This window comes from Vombatus ursinus, unplaced genomic scaffold (genome assembly GCF_900497805.2).
Source record: "Vombatus ursinus unplaced genomic scaffold, bare-nosed wombat genome assembly UNPS02007284.1, whole genome shotgun sequence".
Classification (NCBI taxonomy): domain Eukaryota; kingdom Metazoa; phylum Chordata; class Mammalia; order Diprotodontia; family Vombatidae; genus Vombatus; species Vombatus ursinus.
Genome location: NW_020947062.1, coordinates 1,145,619 through 1,167,379, shown reverse-complemented (window position 1 = coordinate 1,167,379; position 21,761 = coordinate 1,145,619). Strand labels below are relative to the sequence as shown.

Here is a 21,761-nt window from a genome sequence, read left to right as displayed (position 1 = left end):
AGAAATAGCCTTCTGAAAGGGCAATAATAATAGTAAGACTATCTATATGACATGTAAGCAAACACTTTTCATCATTTAAGAAGTAACATTCCAAGGAAGACTGTATCATTCACTCTTCACACCAAAGAGGGAGCTTTTTAGTCCCAAAGATGGTTGAAATGGACAGATGGGAGAGGTCTGAGCTCCTTAAGGCATAGCCCCAGGAAACATGTCACTTAGTGCTTAAGTGATGAAGAAAACATGGTCAAATTTAAAAAACAAAAAACACACACAAAAAAAAGGATTTAGTTTATAAAAGATAGACAATATGAAGTTGAAATAGTTGCACAAAGTGGTAATACAAACTTGGTTGAGGGAGAGGGGCATGAGAAAAAAGTACCCAAGACTGAATTTTGTAGAATCATATCTCCCCCTCCAGGCTGATTAACTGAGGTTGATAGAAATATGTATCTAGAACTGACTCTAGATTTCTAAAATATTTCATAGTATGTCTAAACATTAAAATATTTTACACTTTCTGATGACAAATATTTCAAAAGAGCTAGCATGAACAGAGGTCACCTGATGTGACAAAGGTTACAAACTAGAACAAATACAACCTCCTAACTTACAGTTTACTGATTTGACTCTACTCAGACCAATTTTACCTACACAAAATTGAAAGGGGCAAGACTATCTTTAGAGTAGGGCTTTCTAACCTGAGGTCCATGAGTGTTTTTTTTCATATTTTGATAACTGTAGTTCAATATAATTGGTCTCCTTTGTAATTCAATGTACATTATACATTTGAAAACATTATTCTGAGAAGTCCACACACACTTCACCATACTTAGAATGGGGTCCATGACACAAAAAACAGGAACCCCTGCTTCAGAGCAAATATCCTCTTGCAGGAGACATCTTATGATATCATTTATCCTAACCCTTGTGAAGACAATTAAAGCAAATATACCTGGCTAATATGTCTTTGTCCTCATTAAAACTTGATATGGAATCAAGTTGTTGAAAATTCTTCTTGAATCATGTTCCTCTTTCAAAAGCTAGATAGATCACTGGGGGTATCTTTGCCCCCTTCAAAGGAGACACAAAATTGGTAACTACTAAGTTGATTAGGGGAAAATCAGACATTTCTTATACGAAGGTACTAATCAAGTTCTCAAAGTCTGTAGAAAATGCAGATTATGTTAAGAGGAAAATTAGGAACAGAAATATCCTACCATGCCCATTAGGGACCAATATTCCCAATCCTTTTCTCAGTCAAACTCCTTGAAAAAGCCATCTGCACTTATTGCCTTCACATCTCTCCTTTCAACTCTTTTCTTAACCTTCTGCAATCCAGCTTCTGAATCCATCACTCAACTGAAACTGCTCACTAGATCCAACCATTACCACTAGCTGTACTCATATCTCTCCTCCATTTTTCCCCCGGGTTAGGGATTGTTTCAATTTTGTCTTCATATCTTTAGAGTTTAGCAGAGTGCTTAGAATATAGTCTCTCTTTTTTTTAATTAACTTATTTTTGGTTTTTAACATTCGCTTCCATAAACTTTTGAGTTTTAAATTTTCTCCTCCTCCCTCCCCAAAATGGCATGCAATCTGATATACATTCTATATATACATTCCTATTAAACATATTTTCACATAGAACCAAGAGGAGGAACCACAAGAAAGAAGAAACAAAACTAAACAGAAGAGAAAAAAAGAGGAAAAAAAGCAGATAGCATGCTTCAATCTGCATTCCAACTCCATAGTTCTTTCTCTGGACATGGAAAGCATTTTCCATCACGAGACTTTTGGAGATGTCCTAGATTCTTGCATTGCTGAGAAGAGCTAAGTCTATCAAAGTTAGTAATCGCACATTGTAGCTGTTACTGTGTACAATGTTCTCCTGGTTCTGCTCACTTCACTAAGCATCAGTCCATGCAAGTCTTTCCAGGTTTTTCTGAAGTCCGCCTGCTCATCATTTCTTATAGCACAATAGTATTCCATTACATTAATATACTACAACTTGTTCAATCACTCCTCAACTGATGGACATCCCCTCAATTTCCAATTCTTTGCCACCACAGAAACAGCTGCTATAAATATTTTTGTACATATGGGTCCTTTTTCCATTGGTATGATCTCTTTGCAATACAGCCCTAGAAGTGCTTATGCTGGGTCAAAGGGTATGTACATTTTTATAGCCCTTTGGGCACAATTACAAATTGCTCTCCAAAATGGTTAGATCAGTACACAACTCCACCAACAATGCATTAATGTTCCAATTTTCCCACATCTTCTCCAACATTTATCATTTTCCTGTTTTGTCATGTTAGCCAATCTGATAGGTGTGATGTGGTACCTTAGAGTTGTTTTGATTTGCATTTCTCCCAACAACAGTGATTTAGAGCATTTTTTTAATATGACTATAGATAGCTTTAATTTCTTCATCTGAAAACTGCCCACCATTTGTCATTATTTTATCATTTATCATTTATTTTGGGAATGACATATAGAATAGTCTCTTAATAAATCCTTGTTGACTGACTTGCACTACCTATCTCATAGGCTGTAAGGAAAGCATTCTGTGTACAAAAAGTGCTATATAAAAGTGAAGTATTAATGTGATTATTACTACCAAATACCCTTAGTAAAGCAAGCAATATTTGCAGCAATTGGATTAAGAACATTTTTTAAAAAGTTTTTAATCCGCAGGGTCCAAGGGTTCCACAAAAGGTCTCTTCAGCATCCTTAAAAAACATTAGGACCACCTCTACACTTCACTGCTTTTAATTATATTACTTGCTTGTTTTCTTTATATGATACCAAACATACTGTTAAGATTATGGTTTACCTTGAAGCCACTGATCTCACAGATGACAAAACAGCACAGAAAAACTTTTATATCTCAATGAATTAAACAAACAAGACCTTCTTTACCAACTCCACTATAGAGACATCTATTTCAATGTAAACTCGCAATGTTTATTACAGTTGTTTAGCCACATTCTGTAATGGCTCCACTTTCTGGAACACCAATTGATAAGAAAAAAACTGTTTAGGATGTGTATGCATGTATGTGTACATATGTATGTGTACATATATATGCATGCACGTGTACAAACACACACACCTATTTATGTATTTGAGACCATAAACTTACCAAGATATATACATCCAAAACCACCTTGGCCAATAGGTTGTCCTACTTTCCATTCCTTTTTGGTCAGGTCAATTAAAACTTCCCCTACTGAAAACTGTTCCGCTAGCTTTCTCCGTGCTGGACCTTTTTTTGCAGGTTGTGAGGTTTTCACACGAGGCATTTTTGCTATAAGACAAAACAAAGTCTGTTAAATTATGTTTTAATCATCTAAACAGGCTCAAATTAGTTCTCTCAGTAAATGTTTCCAGGCAACAAAATGTGTTGTTAAAGTTTCTACTATCCCTAAGATTTCAAAATGGAAGTTATTTAATTCTGGATTATAATACTAGCTTAGAACCTACATAGTTCACTTTTGGACCCTGGAAGGAAAACACAACTAAAACAATCGATCTATTCAGTTACTTTCAAGAAAATAAGTAATAATGATATATTTTTAGTTCATTCATATTTATCTCCATTAATTCAATATTTTATGCACTATAGTATGATAATCTTTTATTAGTTAAAATTGTTACTTTTGGCAAAATAGTCTGTAAACAACTAACAGCAACACAATGAAGTTTTACAAAGGAAAAGCTATCTGTGACTAAGTGTACACCAAGAAGAAGCTGAAATTTTTTTAAAAAAAGAATTACAAAAACAATTCTATGCTGTAAACTGATCACAATGGAGATGCACAAAAAAAAATTTGTGGCAATTCATTTCTTTTCGTGAATAAAAAAACTGGTCATGCCACATTTTCTTAATGTTTCCTGTCTTTTTTTTTTTAAGATTATTTCATTTTTTTAAGAATTAAGTTTAGCTCAGAATCCAGCAAGTGTGGTTTTATGGTGTACTAGAAAGATATTAGATTAGTAAGTTGAGAAAGCAGTTCCAAGCCTGGCTCTACACTAATTAGGTATGGGACCTAGAAAAAACCCTGAAATTCACAAAAGACTGAAAAATGATCAAGAAATCCCATAAGGAACTACAGTTAGTAACATCTCTCACCACAAAACTACAATCAGGCCAAAGTCCACAGACAATAGAAAAAGGGGTCCTTGCAATCATATCAAGGAACAATTTGAGCAGAGGTAAGACATGTATAGCGTAGAAGATTCTTTATCTTGAGACAGCAAGAGTAGAGGAAGAAAATCCCAGTTTCTAGGAATAACAGCAAGCAGTTTGGTGCCTTGGTATGATTGTGACATCTCAGGCCTCTTGATACCCCTAATATCCTATGCTAAGATGCCAGAGAGTCATGAAGATTCAGTACTCTGAATAGCAAAGATCTAAAGATCTAGGCTGGGGGCTGGGGAGTCAAATTCTGAGAGGTCAAGGTCAATACTAGAACCTAGGAGACTCTGAGTGAGACCAAGAAATGCCTAACAGAGGCAGCTAAGTGGCGCAGTAGATAGAGCATGGGCCCTGGAGTCAGGAGGACCTGAGTTCAAATCTGGCCTCACACACTTGACACTAGCTGTGTGACCCTGGCCAAGTCACTTAACCCCATTGCCTAGCAAAAAAAAAAAAAAAAAAAAAAAAGCCTACCAACTCACCCAAAAGTGCAATAGGGGTGGAACCTAGCCATGACACAAACCTTCAATTCAGGAACTAAAGTAAAGAGATGATTAAACCAAAGATAAAAATGTCAGGTTTTTTTCTAGTTGATAGATTTTGCTAAATTGTTTTCTCATCTTTTTTTCTCCTTTATTTTTTAAATTCTATTTTAAAAGAGATGGACTTCAGGGAAGTGAAAAGATGGAGGACTGCAGAGGGAAATGCAATCAATGCAAAAAATAAAGGACATAAAAAGTTTTTTTAAGATATCAGTAAAAAAAATATTTATGTATATGAAACGTGGCATTTGAACCAAGATCTTCCTGGTTTTGAGGTCAGTGTCCTACTAGGCAACACAACCTCTCATGAGAAACATAACTCAAATTTTAAAAGAAAATTCTTAGAGAAATTATAATAAGGTATTTTACCTCTATTTTGAAAAGTTCTATGCTATAAATTTTTGAATGTTAATAAAGGAAAATATTAATGCACTGCAGCTGTAGTAATATTGTTGTTACAGAATAATTAAAAAGTAATATACATCCAATGGGACCAGCATGTTGTGTCTTCATGTGTTTTTATTTTTTTATTTTTAGTGAAAGGGAAACATCCAAAATAAATGCAAATGACTATATTTCCTTTAAAAAATAGAATAGACATATCAGTGATGTAACTTGAATTGCCTAATCTTTTAAAAATTTATTTTTCATCAAATGACCACTTTAGGTACTGTCTACCACATAATTTTGTTAAACTTCCTTTTAAAAATTTTTTTTTACTGATTATCTTTAAAAATTTTTTGTATCCCTTCTTTTTCCCATTGCCTACATTTCCTTCTGCATCCCTCCATCTCCCCACTTTCCCATCCCAGAAGGTCATCTTTTAAAAAAAAAAAAAGAATTTTAAAAATAAAGAAAAGATTAAAAAGATGAGAAAATTTAGCAAAACCTATCAAAAGAAAAAAAAATGTGACCTTATTTGCAGTGTTCCATAGCTATAGACTTCTTCACTTCCGCAAAGAAGTTGGGGTTAAATGTCTTCTCTTAGTCTCTTTTTGGGGCCAAGCTTATTTGTAATTTTGTAACATTAATTTTCAGTTGTTTACTGTTGTTCTTTCCATTCACATTGTTGTAGTGACTGTACATAAAGTTTTTCTAGCTTTGCTTACTTTGCATCATTTCGGGTAAGTCTTTCCATGTTTTTCTTTATTCATGATATCCATTTCTTGTAGTACAGTATCATTTTATATTCATATTCACTTGTATATATACTGGTGGTGTGACATTGGGTGAGTCACTCAACCATTCAGTACTCTAAGCAACTCTCCAAGATTTTTAGTGGCAGAGAAGGTATTGGTCTACATTGGTAAGAAAAGTTTCCCTACCAATGAGTTCCTGTTATTCTAGTGAAATCATAGGTCCAGTCCCTATCCTGATCTTACATTTCCAGACAGGAATGGGAGGTTCAACATTCAGAAAATGTTAAATACCTTTTATACCAAATACTTCAAAACAATATAATAGAGTTTACCTTAAAATAACTAAAATGCAGAATTCATATATCAAAGTTGATACATTTATGTCCTATGCTGTACTATCTCATTGAATTTTCAAGAATCACTCTCCTGATTGACTATTAGTAATTCATTTTAAGTTAAAGTATTTTCAAATTACTTTAAAATGTTTTTTGTCTTCTCTATAACTCAGCAAAGTGATTAGAATATCTTTTGTATTTTTCTGGAATTTCCTGCCAAGGGAATGACAGGAATACTTGAGTTTTATATGAAACAATTCTAATTTTCTACTCAATTTCTGGTCTACAACATAAGCCCTATGTTTTTTAACTATAAATTTTTCTTCTCTAAATTAAGCTGTTTGTCTTTGTTTTCAGTTTTCATCATGTAGCCAGATAATTGAAATTGATTGTTGTGATTAATGATGGTTTGGAACGACTTTATTTCTTTCCTAAAATAGTCCTAAAGAATGACTGTCGTCTCTTGTCACTCTGCTGAACACTTAAATCACTGGTGCTAAAAGTAACAATCAGCATAATATAAAAACTAGGAAAGGGGTGTGTTTGTCAAAGAATATGTCCAGTAACAAAGTCACTGTCACCTTTGAAACGATTACTTAAAGTAGATAAGTTCCATTTATCTTTTTTATTACTGAATATGCTCAGTTCTGTGTTCAACACATACTTGACCTCTGTCCAACCCTGACTCATCTGTACCTATTCCACCGCCATGCCCTCAACTTCTTAAGATCAGTTCCCAACACTTCAGATTAAGAACTTCATTCAACCTTCAACCCTGCCATGCATGTGCACAAATGCACACACTCACATGCACACACACACAAACACACACACACCCCTTGAAAACAGCCCTGGATGCAACACCACCACCACCATCAGAGCACGTCAAGAATCATCACATCAACATTTATCCCTCATGAAAATCAGCATCCGAATCTCTGAAACACCAGAAAGAGGGGGTCAGGATAACAGCACCCTATTTGTTAAAGGCTGCCAATCCCCAAGTGGTTCAGTCGGAAAAGCAATGGATTTAGAGTCAGAGGATTCTGGATGAAATATGGACTCTATCATTCACGTAATTCTCTAGACCTCAATTTCCTCATCTATAAAATGTCAGGATTGGACCACATGACCTCCCAGGTCCCTTTGTAGCTGCAAATCTGTGATTCTGCAATCCTGTGACAGTCTAAGCAGATGTTTTTAACTCTTGAATTCCCTTTCTAGCTCTAAATCTATAGTCCTAAAACATCCTATGCATGTGCCCTACCTGCCCACATGACCCTTGACCCCTTATTTTCACTGACATCCACTCTCAAAATAACTTCTAATTCTGCCCTTTCTATACCAATTCTGTCCCCAGATCATGATCATTGCACTAGGAGTACTTATAGCACCATGGCAAAAGCACTAGATTTGGAGCTGAATGATCTGGAGTCAGATGGCAACTAGCTGTGTGATCTTGAGCAGGTCACCTAACCTCTCTGGACCTTAGTTTCCTCATCTATAAATTGAAGAGATTGGATTAGATGACTTCTAAACATCCCTTCCATCTCTTAAATTCATTATTACCTTATTATTCTGGGTTCTTCCTCTGGACTCCTCTGACTCTGGGGGGATTCTAGAACAGAATCTTCTAGTCTGTCGTCATAACTCTAAGCTCAGATCTATTTCCAGAATTCCCCCTCAGGAAATCTTCTGCTGGGTTAATGCAATTCTTAGCCCCTGAGGACTCCCTCCACACTCAAAACCAGAACAAAGGCAATTAGACTTAAACTGTCAGAAACACAAAGTTGAAATGAGTCTTAAAGGACATCAAGTTCTGTACATTCTTGAGAATTAATCCCCTTTACAATTTCCCTGAGAATTATTCAACTTCTTCTTAATGACCTCCAGGGATGGGGAACTCAGTATACCCAAAGAGAAAATAAAGAGAGAAAAGGTGCAGAGGGGGCAGGAAATATGTAGAGAGAGAACATGTGGAGTATACTTGCACACATATACACACAAACATGTGTGTGTACATGTATCATAAGATTCCTTGAAAGATGTAACTGATAATACTATTCAACCCTCTTAATATCAAATGAGGTAAAAAATTATGCTTGCCAACAGCATCTGTATCAGTCATGGAGGATATCTGCAATACTATGCAAATGGAAAAGGTATATAGATAGTAAGGTTTTCCAGGTTCTGCTGTCTGCAGATAACATAGGGCTGAGAGCTTCAAGCCCTATAATATTGCATTTTCCTAAATGAGTGCCATAATCACTTAAAAGAGTTTGGCTAACCATCCAAACAGAAAAGTCAAGTGGATGAAGAATACTTATCATCCAGACTATGACATGCAGTTGGATCAATACATATATCTTACAGAGAAACTACCTATGGACAATGAGCTAAGGGAAAAACCAAACAGAAGGAGGAAGAGAATGGGCTGAATTACATTTGGGAAACTGAATGATATTATTAATGACCTCAAACTTCTCCCTGAACCAAAGGACTCATCTTTTAAATAACAATATTCTTCCAGTGGTGCTGTATAGTGGTGACAAGTCATATAATGCCACAGTTTCCAAAGAATTAAAGTTGCAGGCCACTTAATGAGCAACGGAGAGGCACATTTGGTCACGAACTAGGCTCCAGCATATATACCCAACAAAAAATTGCAATTAAATTATCAGCAAAATGTAAAGCTAGGGAAATAAGTGAGCCAATAAGGTAAGGACAATACAGGATAAGTAAGTTATAGCCAATATGCTCCCTAAGTACCTACATAACATCAAAAGATTTAGAGGAAGGCCCCAGCACCACTGTTTGGCACCCCCTCCCCCTCCATGAAAGATTTATGGGATAATATGGACAAGAGCTTCATAGTATCATTAAATGGGTTACTATAAAGAGGTATACATGTGTATAAATGAGTTACATCAGCATCAATAATATCACAGGCCCATCTCAAGTTGATACTGATATTTGAAATCAATAGTTTCTATCCCTTATATACACTTGTGATGTTATTACTTACAACAGGTGGGGAAAAAAACTTTTCTTTCAATGAGTTTTTACTAAAAATATTCCTAGTAAAAATATCCAACAAGCAAAAGATCTATTATTGTCTTCATCCGTATTTCTATTGACAGTATCAATATCTATTCAGGCTCCCAGGTTTACAACCTCTGTGATACCCGATTATTCACTCTCATTCATCCCACACATATAATAAGTTGCCAGATCTGGTCATTTCTACCTCTACACCCCTTTCAAATGTGATTTTTTTTCCCCTCCACCCACAGTCACTCCAAGAGTTAAGGCCCTCATCACCCCTTGCAATAGCTTTCTTAAGGGAGCCCTGTCTTAAGTCTTTCCCCACTCCAAAGCTTCCTCCATATAGTTACCATACTGATTTTCCTAAAGGACAATTCAGACCGCGGAACTCCAAATACCCCTTCTCAATAAACCTCGGTAGTCCTTACTATCTCTAGAATCAGACAGAATCCTCTGATATTTAAAGTCCTTCTAAACTGGACATATAACACATTATTCTTCCTCTTCATGCCATTTTATATTTTTCTGTTTCATGACGTGGGGCCAATAGTGATGAGTCTCTTTGAATTCTGCCAAGCTAGTCCTCAAAAAGCAGATTCATTCTGTTGCCAGGACATATTCAGATCATTCTCAAATTTCTTCTTCTCTTACCTCTATCCTGAATGTTCATAACTTCAAACTTAAGTTGACTAAAAGCAAACTCTTCTTCTCTCCCCTGACCCCAAACAATCTCCTTCCTTCATACTTAGTTATTTCTGACAGTGATACTGCCATTCTGCCAATCCCACAGGTTCAAAACCCTGAGGTCATAATTGATTCTTCTTACTCTTCCCATACCTAATAATCTCTACATGCTACCAATTCTTCCTACATAACGCTTCTCAAATCTGACTCACCTTTCTAGTCTCATTTCCATTACCTATGTTTAGTTGTTAATAAGTTCAACACAAACAAAAAATGTGACCTACCTGCTAAAAACTTAACAATATATTGTGGCACATTGATACAAGTATAGTGTCCATATGAAAGTAAACAATAATCCCATTACACTCTGAAACAGATAAAACTAAAATAGTGTATTCAATTCTGGGTAACACAATTTAAGTAAGAAACTGCCAGACTCAAGTACATACAGAGAGGGGCGACTAAGATGGTAAGAGATTTCGAAATTATGTTACACAGAAAAGTTTAAAGAACTAGAAATGTTTAGTATAAAGAAAGCAGAAGTTTAATGAATGTCAGGGATTTTGAGGAAAGGAGTCTTAGTTTGGGTGACAAGAGTGCCTTAGGTGACACTGTGGTATAGTGGAGAAAGTAGGAATGTAAGAGTCAAAAAATATGGAGTCAAATCCCAACTCTGCCACTAACTACCTATGTGACCTTGGACCAGCCATAACTTCTTTCAGCTTCAGTTTTCTCACCTATAAAATTAGAGGGTTACATAATATGGCCTCTGAGGTTCCTTCTAAATACAAATTTATGATCCTGCTATCTCTTCCAAGTCTTAATATTGTGTGATTCTAGTTCAGGTCTTCATCACCTCACACCTGCTAAAATACCTTGCCCACTACTATTTAACTGTCCTACAATTCTTTCAAGACTTATCTGAAGCTCCTCCTCCTTCATTAAGCCCTGCTTTCTCAATGGCACTATATAGACCTCTCTGTCTTTGCTGTTTCCCCTGAGTTCCTAATTTATCATATGACTCATTTCATACTCAGTATATGCTATAATACACTCGTGCAAAAAGTGCGAAGGACTTGAAGGTGTAAGACAAGAGTTTAAATCCTGGTTCTTCCACTTACTCGGTTGTGTAACTGTGGAAAAATCTCTTAACCTTCTCTTTGTCTCAGTTTCCTTATCTGTAAAACTTAGCTTAGAATATTTGTTTTACTTAACTCACAGGATTGTTGTCAAGTCAACAAGTATTTATTAAGCCCTAATTATATGTCAGGCACTGTGGTAAGCACTGGGAAAATAAAGAAAAACAAAAACAGTTTCTGCCCTCAAAGAAGTCATAATTGGGGGTGGAGGAGTGGCAGAGGAAGGAAGAAACACAACATACAAACTATTATATTATGTTCAAACAAGATTGTGTGTGTGTGTGTGTGTGTGTGTGTATGAGATATGGACATAGATAGATAGGAGATAACTTGGAGTAACTTTAAAGGGAAGGTAGTAGTAGCATTAAGGTGGACCAGAATTCTTGCAGAAAGAGGATTTTAGCTGAGATTTGAGGAAAGCCAGGAGACAGAGGTGAGAATTCCAGGTATGGAGGACACCCACTTAAAATGCATAAGATAAAAGTATCTTGTATAAGAAAAAGCAAAATCAGTCACTGGATCCCAGAGTATGTGGTGGGAAGTAAGGTGTAAGAAGACTGGAAAGGTAGGAAAGGGCCAGATTATAAAGGGCTTTAAAAGCCAAACAGAGGCAGCATAGTGAATACAGCATAAGACTTGGGAGTCAGGAAGATAGGGCAATCTGCCTCAGACCCTGTACTAGCTGCATGACACTGGGCAAGTCACTTAGCCTCTCTGTGCCTCAGTTTCCTAATCTGTAAAATGGGGATAATGGCACCTACCTCATGGGGTTGTTGTGAGGATCAAATAAGTTAACATATGTAAAGCATTTTACAAACTTTAAAGTACTACATAAATGCTAGTTAATATTATTTTACATTTGATCCTAGAGATAATAAGAAACCACTAGTGTTTATTGAATACGGCAGTGAAATGGCCAGACTTATGCTTAGGGAAAATAACTCTGATAGCTGAGTGGAGAATGAATGAGAATGTAAAGAGTCGAGGACTTCCTGCTGCCGGGAGCCAAGATGGCAAAGTAAAGAGGTAGTCGCTCTCACCCTCTCCTATCAACCTCTGAAAACCCAGAAAATATCACCCCAGAAAAAACCCTGAAACAGCTGAACCAGAAGAAAGATGGGGAGCAGCAGTGCAGTAGCCCAGGTAGCTAGAGGGATTAACGGGAAGGCCCCTCTTACCCTAGGGGAAGGGGAACAGTAAGGGACCAAGAATTGCCCAGTCAGCTAGTGGAAAGACCCACTTTAGCACACCAGGAGGAGATTCTGGTGCCTCAGCATTCTAGCAAACAGGTCTCCCAGTGCCTCAGCAAAAATAAGGGAAGCAGCACTACAAAGGGCCCCAGGCGGATAAGCACCCTGCAGCATTCCTCTGAAAGGAGCTGAAAAAAAGCAACATAGAGTGGCAGGAAAGTTCCAGCCTCGCTGATTCCAGCCCAACACCAGGTAAGCTGTCAGAACCCTACAGCCTCCAACTGTCAACCAGGAGGAGATCCCGAAGCCCAGGTGGTCGAGCAGGCAAACACCAACAGCTGGACCTCCGAGTGCCTCAGTGAGGGCAGAGGAGCCAGTGGAAACCAGCTCAGAAAACCACCAGGTGCCTCGGCATCCTACAGCAAAGGAGTCTCCCAGTGCCTCAACAGAACTAAGGGAGGCAGCACTGCAAGGGGCCCCAGGCAGATAAACACCTGGCAGCACTCATCTAAAAGGAGCTGAACAAAGCTAAAAGAAAGGAAACGCAGGCAACCTAGATTTGCCTGAAAGTCCCAGCCTTGCTGATTCCAGCCCAACAGCAGGTAAGCTGCCAGAACCCTAGCCGCCAAGTGCCAACATAAGAGACCCCAGCACACAAAGCCAGTGACCAAGACCTAGGCTTCCAACACAAGAAGCTTGGGTCAGTGCCCTCTGCTCTCTGCTCCCCAGCAGGAGAGCATAATCTCTTTAAAGGCCAGGGAACAAAAAAACACCACGAATAAAAAGAAATGTACGATAGACTCATAATTATGAGAAGAGTGAAGATCAAGACAGAAATTCTTAAGAGAGCAACACTGTCATCAAACCCACATCTGCAACATCAAAAGAGAATATCAACTGGTCTGAAGCCTAAAAAGCCTTCTTAGAAGAGCTCAAGAAGGATTTTAAAAGTAAATTAGAGAGGTAGAAGAGTTCTTAAAAAGTACAATTGGCCAACTGGAAAAAATTACACTGAAGAAAACAAGTCCCTAAAAAACACAATTGGTCAACTGGAAAAAAAGTACACTGAAGAAAACAAATCCCTTAAAAATACAATTGACCAATTGGAGAAGAAAGTACAAAATCTAACAGTAAAAAATATGTTAAAAATTAGAATTGAACAAATGCAAACTAACGACTCTATGAGAGAGCAAAAATCAGTCAAACAGAAACAAAAAAATGAAAACGTAAAATACCTCATGACTACTGACCTGGAAAATCGATCCAGGAGAGACAATTTAAAAATCATAGGCCTACCTGAAAATCATGATGAAAAAAGGAACCTGGACAATATCCTTCAGAAAATCATAAAGGAAAACTGCCCTGAAGTCCTAGAACCAGAAGATAAAATAATTATAGAAAGAATCCACCGCTCCCCGCCTGAAAGAGATCCCAAATTGAAAACACCAAGAAATATAATAGCTAAATTCCAAAATTACCAGATTAAAGAGAAAATACTGCAAGCAGCTAGAAAGAAACAATTTAAATATCATGGGACCACAGTCAGGATTACACAGGACCTTGAGCCTCTACATTAAAAGACCACAGGGAGTGAAACATGATATTCTGTAAGGCAAAGGAGCTTGGAATGAAGCCAAGGATTAACTACCCAGTGAAAATGAGTGTGATTTTTCAGGGAAGGAGATGGATGTTCAAAGAAATAGGGGACTTCCAGGCCTTTCTGATAAAAAGACCGGAGCTCAACAAAAAATCTGATCTTCAAGTACAGGATTCAAGAGAGACATAAAAGGTAAATGGGACAGAAAGATACAATATGTTGTTAATAAGGGCAAAATATTTACATCCCTACAAGGGAAGATGACACTTGCAACTCTTGAGAACTGTATTGTTATTATACCATGTTAAAGGAGTATACAAAGGAGTATACATAAAGGGGGTGGATATAAATTGACTTTGATGTAATGATAAAAAAAAAAATCTAATCAAGTGGGTTAAATGGATCCAAGTAAATGGATTAGTCCAAGCTAAGAAAATGTACTGAGAAAGGAGGAGGCAGACAAGGGTAAATTACATTACAGGAAAAGACACAAAAACCTATTAGAGCAGAGGTAAAGGAGGGAGGAGGATGAGCATTGTTTGAACCTTACTCTCATCAGATTTGGCTCAAGAAGGGAATAACATAATCAGGTATAGAAATCTAACTTGCACTAGTAGGAGGGAAAAGGCAAAAGAAGGGAGGGAAGAAGCAGTAAGGGTAAAGGGGAAGAAAAGGGAAAGGGATAATAGAAGGGAGGTGGGACTGAAGGAGGTGGTGGTCAAAAGCAAAATACTAGTGAGGAGGGTAAGGAGAAAGGAGAAAGAAAAGCATAAACTGGGGAAAAAACGATGGAGAAAAAGACACAGATAGTAATCATAACTGTGAATGTGAATGTGATGAACTCTCCCATAAAACAGAAGCGGATAGCAGAATGGATTAAAAACCATAATCCTACAATATGCTGTTTACAGGAAATACATCTGAAAAATAGTGACACATACAGGGTAAAGGTAAAAGGCTGGAGCAGAATATATTATGCTTCAGCTGAAGTAAAAAAAGCAGGGGTAGCAATCCTGATCTCAGACAAATCAAAAGCAAAAATAGATCTTATCAAAAGAGATAAGGAAGGAAATTACATCCTGCTAAAAGGCACCACAGACAATGAAGTAATATCATTACTAAACATATATGCACCAAGTGGTATAGCATCTAAATTCTTACAGGAGAAGTTCAGGGAGTTACAGGAAGAAATAGACAGCAAAACTATACTAGTGGGGGACCTCAACCTCCCCCTCTCTGAACTAGATAAATCTAACCACAAAATAAACAAGAAAGAAGTTAAGGAGGTGAATAGAACATTAGAAAAGTTAGGTATGGTAGACCTCTGGAGAAAAGTGAATGGGGATAGAAAGAAATATACTTTTTTCTCGGCGGTACATAGCACATACACAACAATTGACCATGTATTAGGGCATAAAAACCTCACAATCCAATGCAGAAAGGGAGAAATATTAAATGCATCCTCTTCAGATCATGATGCAATAAAACTATTATGTAATAAAGGGCCATGGAAAGATTGACTAAAAAGTAATTGGAAACTAAATAATCTAATCCTAAAAAATGATTGGGTCAAACAACAAATCATAGAAACAATCAATAATTTCATTCAAGAGAATGACAATAATGAGACAACATACCAAAACTTATGAGATGCAGCAAAAGCAGTTCTTAGGAGAAGTTTTATATCTCTAAATGCTTACATAAATAAAATAGAAAAAGAAGAGATCAATGAATTGGGTATACAACTAAAAAAACTAGAAAAAGAACAAATTAATTAAACACCAAATTAGAAATATTGAAAATCAAAGGAAAAATTAATAAAATGGAAATTAAGAAAACTATTGAACTAATAAATAAAACTAAGAGCTGGTTTTATGAAAAAACCAACAAAATAGATAAACCTTTGGTTAATCTAATTAAAAAAAAGAAAGAAAACCAAATTGCTGATATAAAAGAATGAAAAGGGTGAAGCTACCACCAAGGAAGAAATTAAAACAATAATTAGGAATTATTTTGCCCAACTATATGTCAACAAATTTGACAATCTTAGTGAAATGGATACAGTTAGAAAAATATAAATTGCCCAGATTAACAGAAGAGGAAGTAAAATACTTAAATAACCCCATCTCAGAAAAAGAAATTGAACAAACCATTGATGAACTCCCTAGGAAAAAATCTCTAGGGCCAGATGGATTTACATGCGAATTCTATCAAACATTTAAAGAACAATTAATTCCAATACTATATAGACTATTTGGTAAAATAGGTGAAGAAGGAGTCTTACCAAATTCTTTTTATGATACAAATATGGTGCTGATACCTAAACCAGGAAGAGTCAAAACAGAGAAAGAAAATTATAGACCAATTTCTCTAATGAATATAGATGCAAAAATTTTAAACAAAATATTAGCAAATAGATTACAGCAACTTATCACAAGAATAATACACTATGACCAGGTAGGATTTATACCAGGAATGCAGGGCTGGTTCAATATAAGGAAAACTATCAGCGTAATTCATCATATCAACACCAAAACTAACAGAAACCACATGATCATCTCAATAGATGCAGAAAAAGCTTCTGACAAAAAACAACGCCCATTCCTATTAAAAACACTAGAGAGCAGAGGTATAAATGGAGTCTTCCTTAAAATAATAAACAGCATCTATCTAAAACCTTCAGCAAGCATAATATGTAATGGGGACAAGCTAGAAGCATTTCCAATAAGATCAGGGGTGAAACAAGGATATCCATTATCACCACTGTTATTCAACATCATATTGGAAACGTTAGCTTTAGCAATAAGAGAAGAAAAAGACATTGAAGGCATTAGAATAGGCAAAGAAGAAATAAAGCTATCACTCTTTGCAGATGACATGATGTTATACTTAGAGAATCAAGTAAAAAACTACTTGAAATAATAAACAACTTTAGCAAAGTTGCAGGTTACAAAATAAACCCACATAAATCATCAGCATTTCTATATATTACCAACAAAGCCCAACAGCAAGAGATAGAAAGAGAAATTCCATTTAAACTTACTGTAGACATTATAAAATATTTAGGAGTCTACCTCCCGAAACAAACCCAGGAACTCTATGAACACAATTACAAAACACTTTTCACGCAAATAAAGTCAGATCTAAATAATTGGAAAAACATCAGTTGCTCATGGGTAGGCCGAGCTAATATAATTAAAAATGGCAATTCTACCTAAGCTAATTTACTTATTCAGTGCCATACCAATCAAACTACCAAAAAATTATTTTATAGAGTTAGAAAAAATAATAACAAGATTCATTTGGAAGAACAAAAGGTCCAGAATATCAAGAGAACTAATGAAAAGAAATGCAGGGGAAGGTGGCCGAGCCATTCCAGATCTTAAATTGTATTATACAGCAGCAGTCATCAAAACTGCTTGGCACTGGCTAAGAAAGAGAGTGGTGGATAAGTGGAATAGGTTAAATATGCAAGACACAGTAGTCAATGACTATAGTAATCTATTCTTTGATAAGCCCAAAGATTCCAGCTTCTGGGATAAGAACCCACTCTTTGAAAAGAACTGCTGGGAAAACTGGAAAAGAGTGTGGCAGAAACTAGACACAGACCAAAATCTCACACCATATACCAAAATAAAGTCAAAATGGGTTCATGATTTAGATATAAAGGCTGACACTATAAGCAAACTGGGAGAGCAAGAAATAGTTTACCTGTCAGATCTACGGAGAACAGAAGAATTCATGACTAAACAGGAGATGGAGAACATTAAGAAAAGCAAAACAGATCATTTTGATTACATTAAATTGAAAAGTTTTTGCACAAACAAAGCCAATGCAACTAAGATTAGAAGGAAGGTGGAAAATTGGGAAAGAATTTTTACAATCAGTCTCTCTGATAAGGGCCTCATTTCTAAAATATATAGAGAATTAAGTCAAATTTGTAAGAATACAAGTCATTCCCCAATTGATAAATGGCCAAAGAATATGAACAGTTCTCAGATGAAGAAATTAAAGCCACCTATAGTCATGTGAAAAAATGCTCTAAATCACTATTGATTAGAGAAATGCAAATCAAAACAACTCTGAGGTACCATATCACACCTATCAGATTGGCCAACATGACAAAACAGGAAGATAAATGTTGGAGAAAATGTGGGAAAATTGGAACACTAATGCATTGTTGGTGGAGTTGTGAAATGATCCAACCATTTTGGAGAGCAATTTGGAACTATGCCCAAAGGGCTATAAAAATGTGCATACCCTTTGACCCAGCAATAGCACTTCTAGGGCTATATCCCAAAGAGATCACACAAACCAGAAAAGGACCCACATATACAAAAATATTCATAGCAGCTCTTTTTGTGGTGGCAAAGAATTGGAAATTGAGAGGATGCCCATCAGTTGGGGAATGGCTGAGCAAGTTGTGATATTTGAATGTGATGGAATACTATTGTGCTGTAAGAAATGACGAACAGGCTCACTTCAGAAAAACCTGGAAAGACTTGTATAGTCTGATGCTAAGTGAAATGTGCAGAACCAAGAGAACGTTATACACGGTAACGGCCACATTGTGTGATGACTAATATTGATAAACTTAACCCTTCCTAGCAATACAAGGATCTAAGACATCTCCAGAGGCCTTGTGATGGAAAATGCTATCCACATCCAAAGAAAGAACTATGGAAGTTGAATTGCTATTTTTTTTTCTCTTCTGTTGAGTGTTGTTTCCTCTTTCTGATGGTTCCTGCTATTGGTTTTAATTATTACTTACAACATCGCTAATGTGAAAATATGTTTAATATGAACATAAATGTATAGCCTATATCAGAGTGTGCACTGTCTTGGGGAGGATGGTGGGGAGGAAGGGGGAGAAAAATTTTAAACTCAAAAGCATATAGAAGTTATTATTGATAAATCAAAATAAATTAATTTAAAAAAAACAAAAAGAAAAAAAAAGAAAGACCTAGAGATATACTTTGTTGAATATAAGAAATCTATAATAATCATATCAATCACTTCTTATTTAGAGAAACATGAGAGGACTTATATGAACTGATCCAAAGTAAAAAGCACCATGATTAAAATAAAAGTACCTACTATTACTATAATATACATTGAAAGAACAATAACAATAATAAAAAACAGAAGACTATAAAAAAAAAAACAGAATGTAAAGTGTCTTAAGGCAGGGAGACCCACCAAGAAGTCTACTGTAACAGTTCAGATATGAAGTGAAAAGGGTCTGCAACAGGATAGTGACAGTGTCAGAGAAGAGAAGCGGGAATATATAAGAGATGTTGTGAAGGCAGAACTGGTAAGACTTGGCAAAAAGACTTTGGCAAAAAATTGGATATACGACACACCATACATACACTATACAAATGCAAACTTTTTTTATTTTTTATTTTATTATCTTTAATGTGAAAAATTATTTTTGTATATGTGCTCTCTCCCCATCTAAACATGAGTTGGTTGTTGTCCTTCGTGCTTGAAAAGGACCAAAATGATATCACTCCCTTGGAGTCAAGGTACGGTGTGTCTGACTGTGGCTGATCAGTCCAAAATGAGCTTGGAAGGTTCTACCACAAGTAGGGCACAAATAGTCCATATGAACATTTGTAGGGGAGATGTCTAAATTTGCGCATCTCACATTTCTTTTGAGCTTCTGCAATTCTGCTTTGCTCATAGAGCACAGAGCCTTCTTTGATCTAGACATAGTAAGCCTTTCAAGGGAAGCCCATCTATACATAGTAAGCCCTTTAAAGGAAAGGGCAATGCCATATCTTACTGTATCCTCACGAACAATGTTCAATATATTTGATGATGATGAAAGGAAAATCTCACTAGACATACGGTCTTCATGCTAGTTTTCTACAAATATTTCAATACTTATTAGCACTACTGAGATCAATCTTTAAATGCTGAAGATTTGATTGTGACATGGGCAACTAGCATTTATCACTCATAATACTAATGATATTAAATTCAAGAAAAGGGTGAACCATTTTTACATTTTTTTCTGATGGTGCTAAAGCCTCCCTGACCAATGATGCAAGTAGAAGATACAAAATCACTGGATTCATCAGAGACTATATATTGGTTTTAAAAGATGCTTCTTATAGGTGTAGAGAGATTTTTTTTTCTTTCCCTGGACTAATTCATTCTAAACTGAGAAATCATTTTGAAACTGGGAGAAAAAAAAAAGCTTGTCAAAAAATATTTCAATAAATTCATGAAAGACAATACAGGAAATATTAAAGAAGACAACTGATAACTCCTTTTGCAACATATGCCCTAGTTTATACATCCAAGAGAATACAGGGCAAGATGATCATGGATCTCACCTAATATGGCAAGGTTTCTCTTATGTAAAGCTCTACTTTTTATTTTCATAATAAGAATTAGGAGAAAAATGAAAGTGACAATTGAAATATGTGAACAGTTTCAGTTTCTCCTTTTTACTTAATATTTCAAAGGATGCATAACTTTATTGATATGGCTGTTCCCTTTAATAGTGAAGACCACAATCTAGCAACACTTTCTCATTCTGGGTAAATTCATGTCCTCCTATAAGTTCTCACTAAAAAAAATCTACATAATGTGGTTGAAGCCTTCTGGTAGGTCTTTTAATATTCCAAGGTCGCTAGGTGACACAGTCAATAGAGCACTGGGCCTGAAGTGAGGAAGACCCAAGTTCAAATCCAGCCTCAAGTCACTTACTAGTTGTGTGACCACGGATAAGTCACTCAACCTGTCCGCCTCACTCTTTTCAACTATAAAATGAGGATCATAATACCATCTACTAAACAAGGTTGTGAGGATCAAATGAGAAAATATTTGGAAAGCACTTAGTACAATGCCTGGAACACAGAAGATGCTTATTTATTCCCTTCCCACAGTAACAAATTCAACTCAAGTGTTCAGTCTTCACTCCTGTGGCGATCCCAACACCATTCCTAATCATATAATGTTAAGAGCACTGCCTAGAGTGAAGGTCACCTAGATTCACATTCCATCTATGATGCTTACCTGTGTGACTTTGGGAAAGTCATTAAACCCATATGATCCTCAGTTTCCTCATCTATAAAATGAAGGGATTGGAACTAGAGGACCTCTGACATCCAGACAGCTCTAGTTCTATAACTTTATGTTATCTTTACTTCACAAAAGTTTTACCCTATTGCTTCACTAATATGTGAGATGGCTCAGGGTCCTCAATTATGCCAGTGGAGTTAGAAGTAATCTAATTCAATTCCCTCATTTTACTGTTGTGGAAACTGAAAACTGGAAAGGTACCTAACATCATAAAGATAGATCATAAAAGGGATAACATTAGAAAGAAAATCTCCTGACTCCTGGTCCATAAGCAGTATGGACCTGCAAATTTTAGAAAAAGTTTTTTTAAAAAAAGGCATTACTTTAAAATGTTTCAAATATCAAACTTATTATCCCTGCAGTTATAAAACTTATGTTAAAGGATGTACTCTTTTAAAATAGTTATTAAATTGCATCTTTTGTGATTTGTTTTTGTTTAAATCAAATCTACTTATGTTAGTAATATAATTCACAGATTTCCAAAAAACTTAAGTTATTTTACTATTTAAACTGACCACTTCTCTTCTTCCTCAGAGTATATAAACTGAGGAAATTCAAAGGCACAAATCAACCTACACTGCTATTCGACACAAACAACCACTCACTAGCATATTATACATTAGCATGTTCACCAAAATTTAACTGTAAACAAAGAAATTATGATCCTAAAGTTATTAGTACACAAAGGAAGCTTGCAACTGAACATATTCAAACAGAATTTCAGTGGTAGATAAACTTTTACATCTAAAACAATACTCTAAAATTAACAAATCTGAATGTAAAATGGTCCCCAA

At 36.0% G+C, this 21,761-nt stretch overlaps 1 protein-coding gene across 1 annotated transcript in view; it reads right to left on the bottom strand.

The window, feature by feature from the left end:
* Positions 1-21,761, bottom strand: part of VRK1 (VRK serine/threonine kinase 1) — a 147,631-nt gene that overhangs the window by 79,743 nt on the left and 46,127 nt on the right. Inside the window, exon 2 of the mRNA XM_027849192.1 lies at positions 3,146-3,310. Within this exon, the coding sequence (XP_027704993.1) occupies positions 3,146-3,305 (160 nt within the window). The 5' untranslated portion in view covers positions 3,306-3,310. The remainder of the gene's footprint in view (positions 1-3,145; positions 3,311-21,761) is intronic.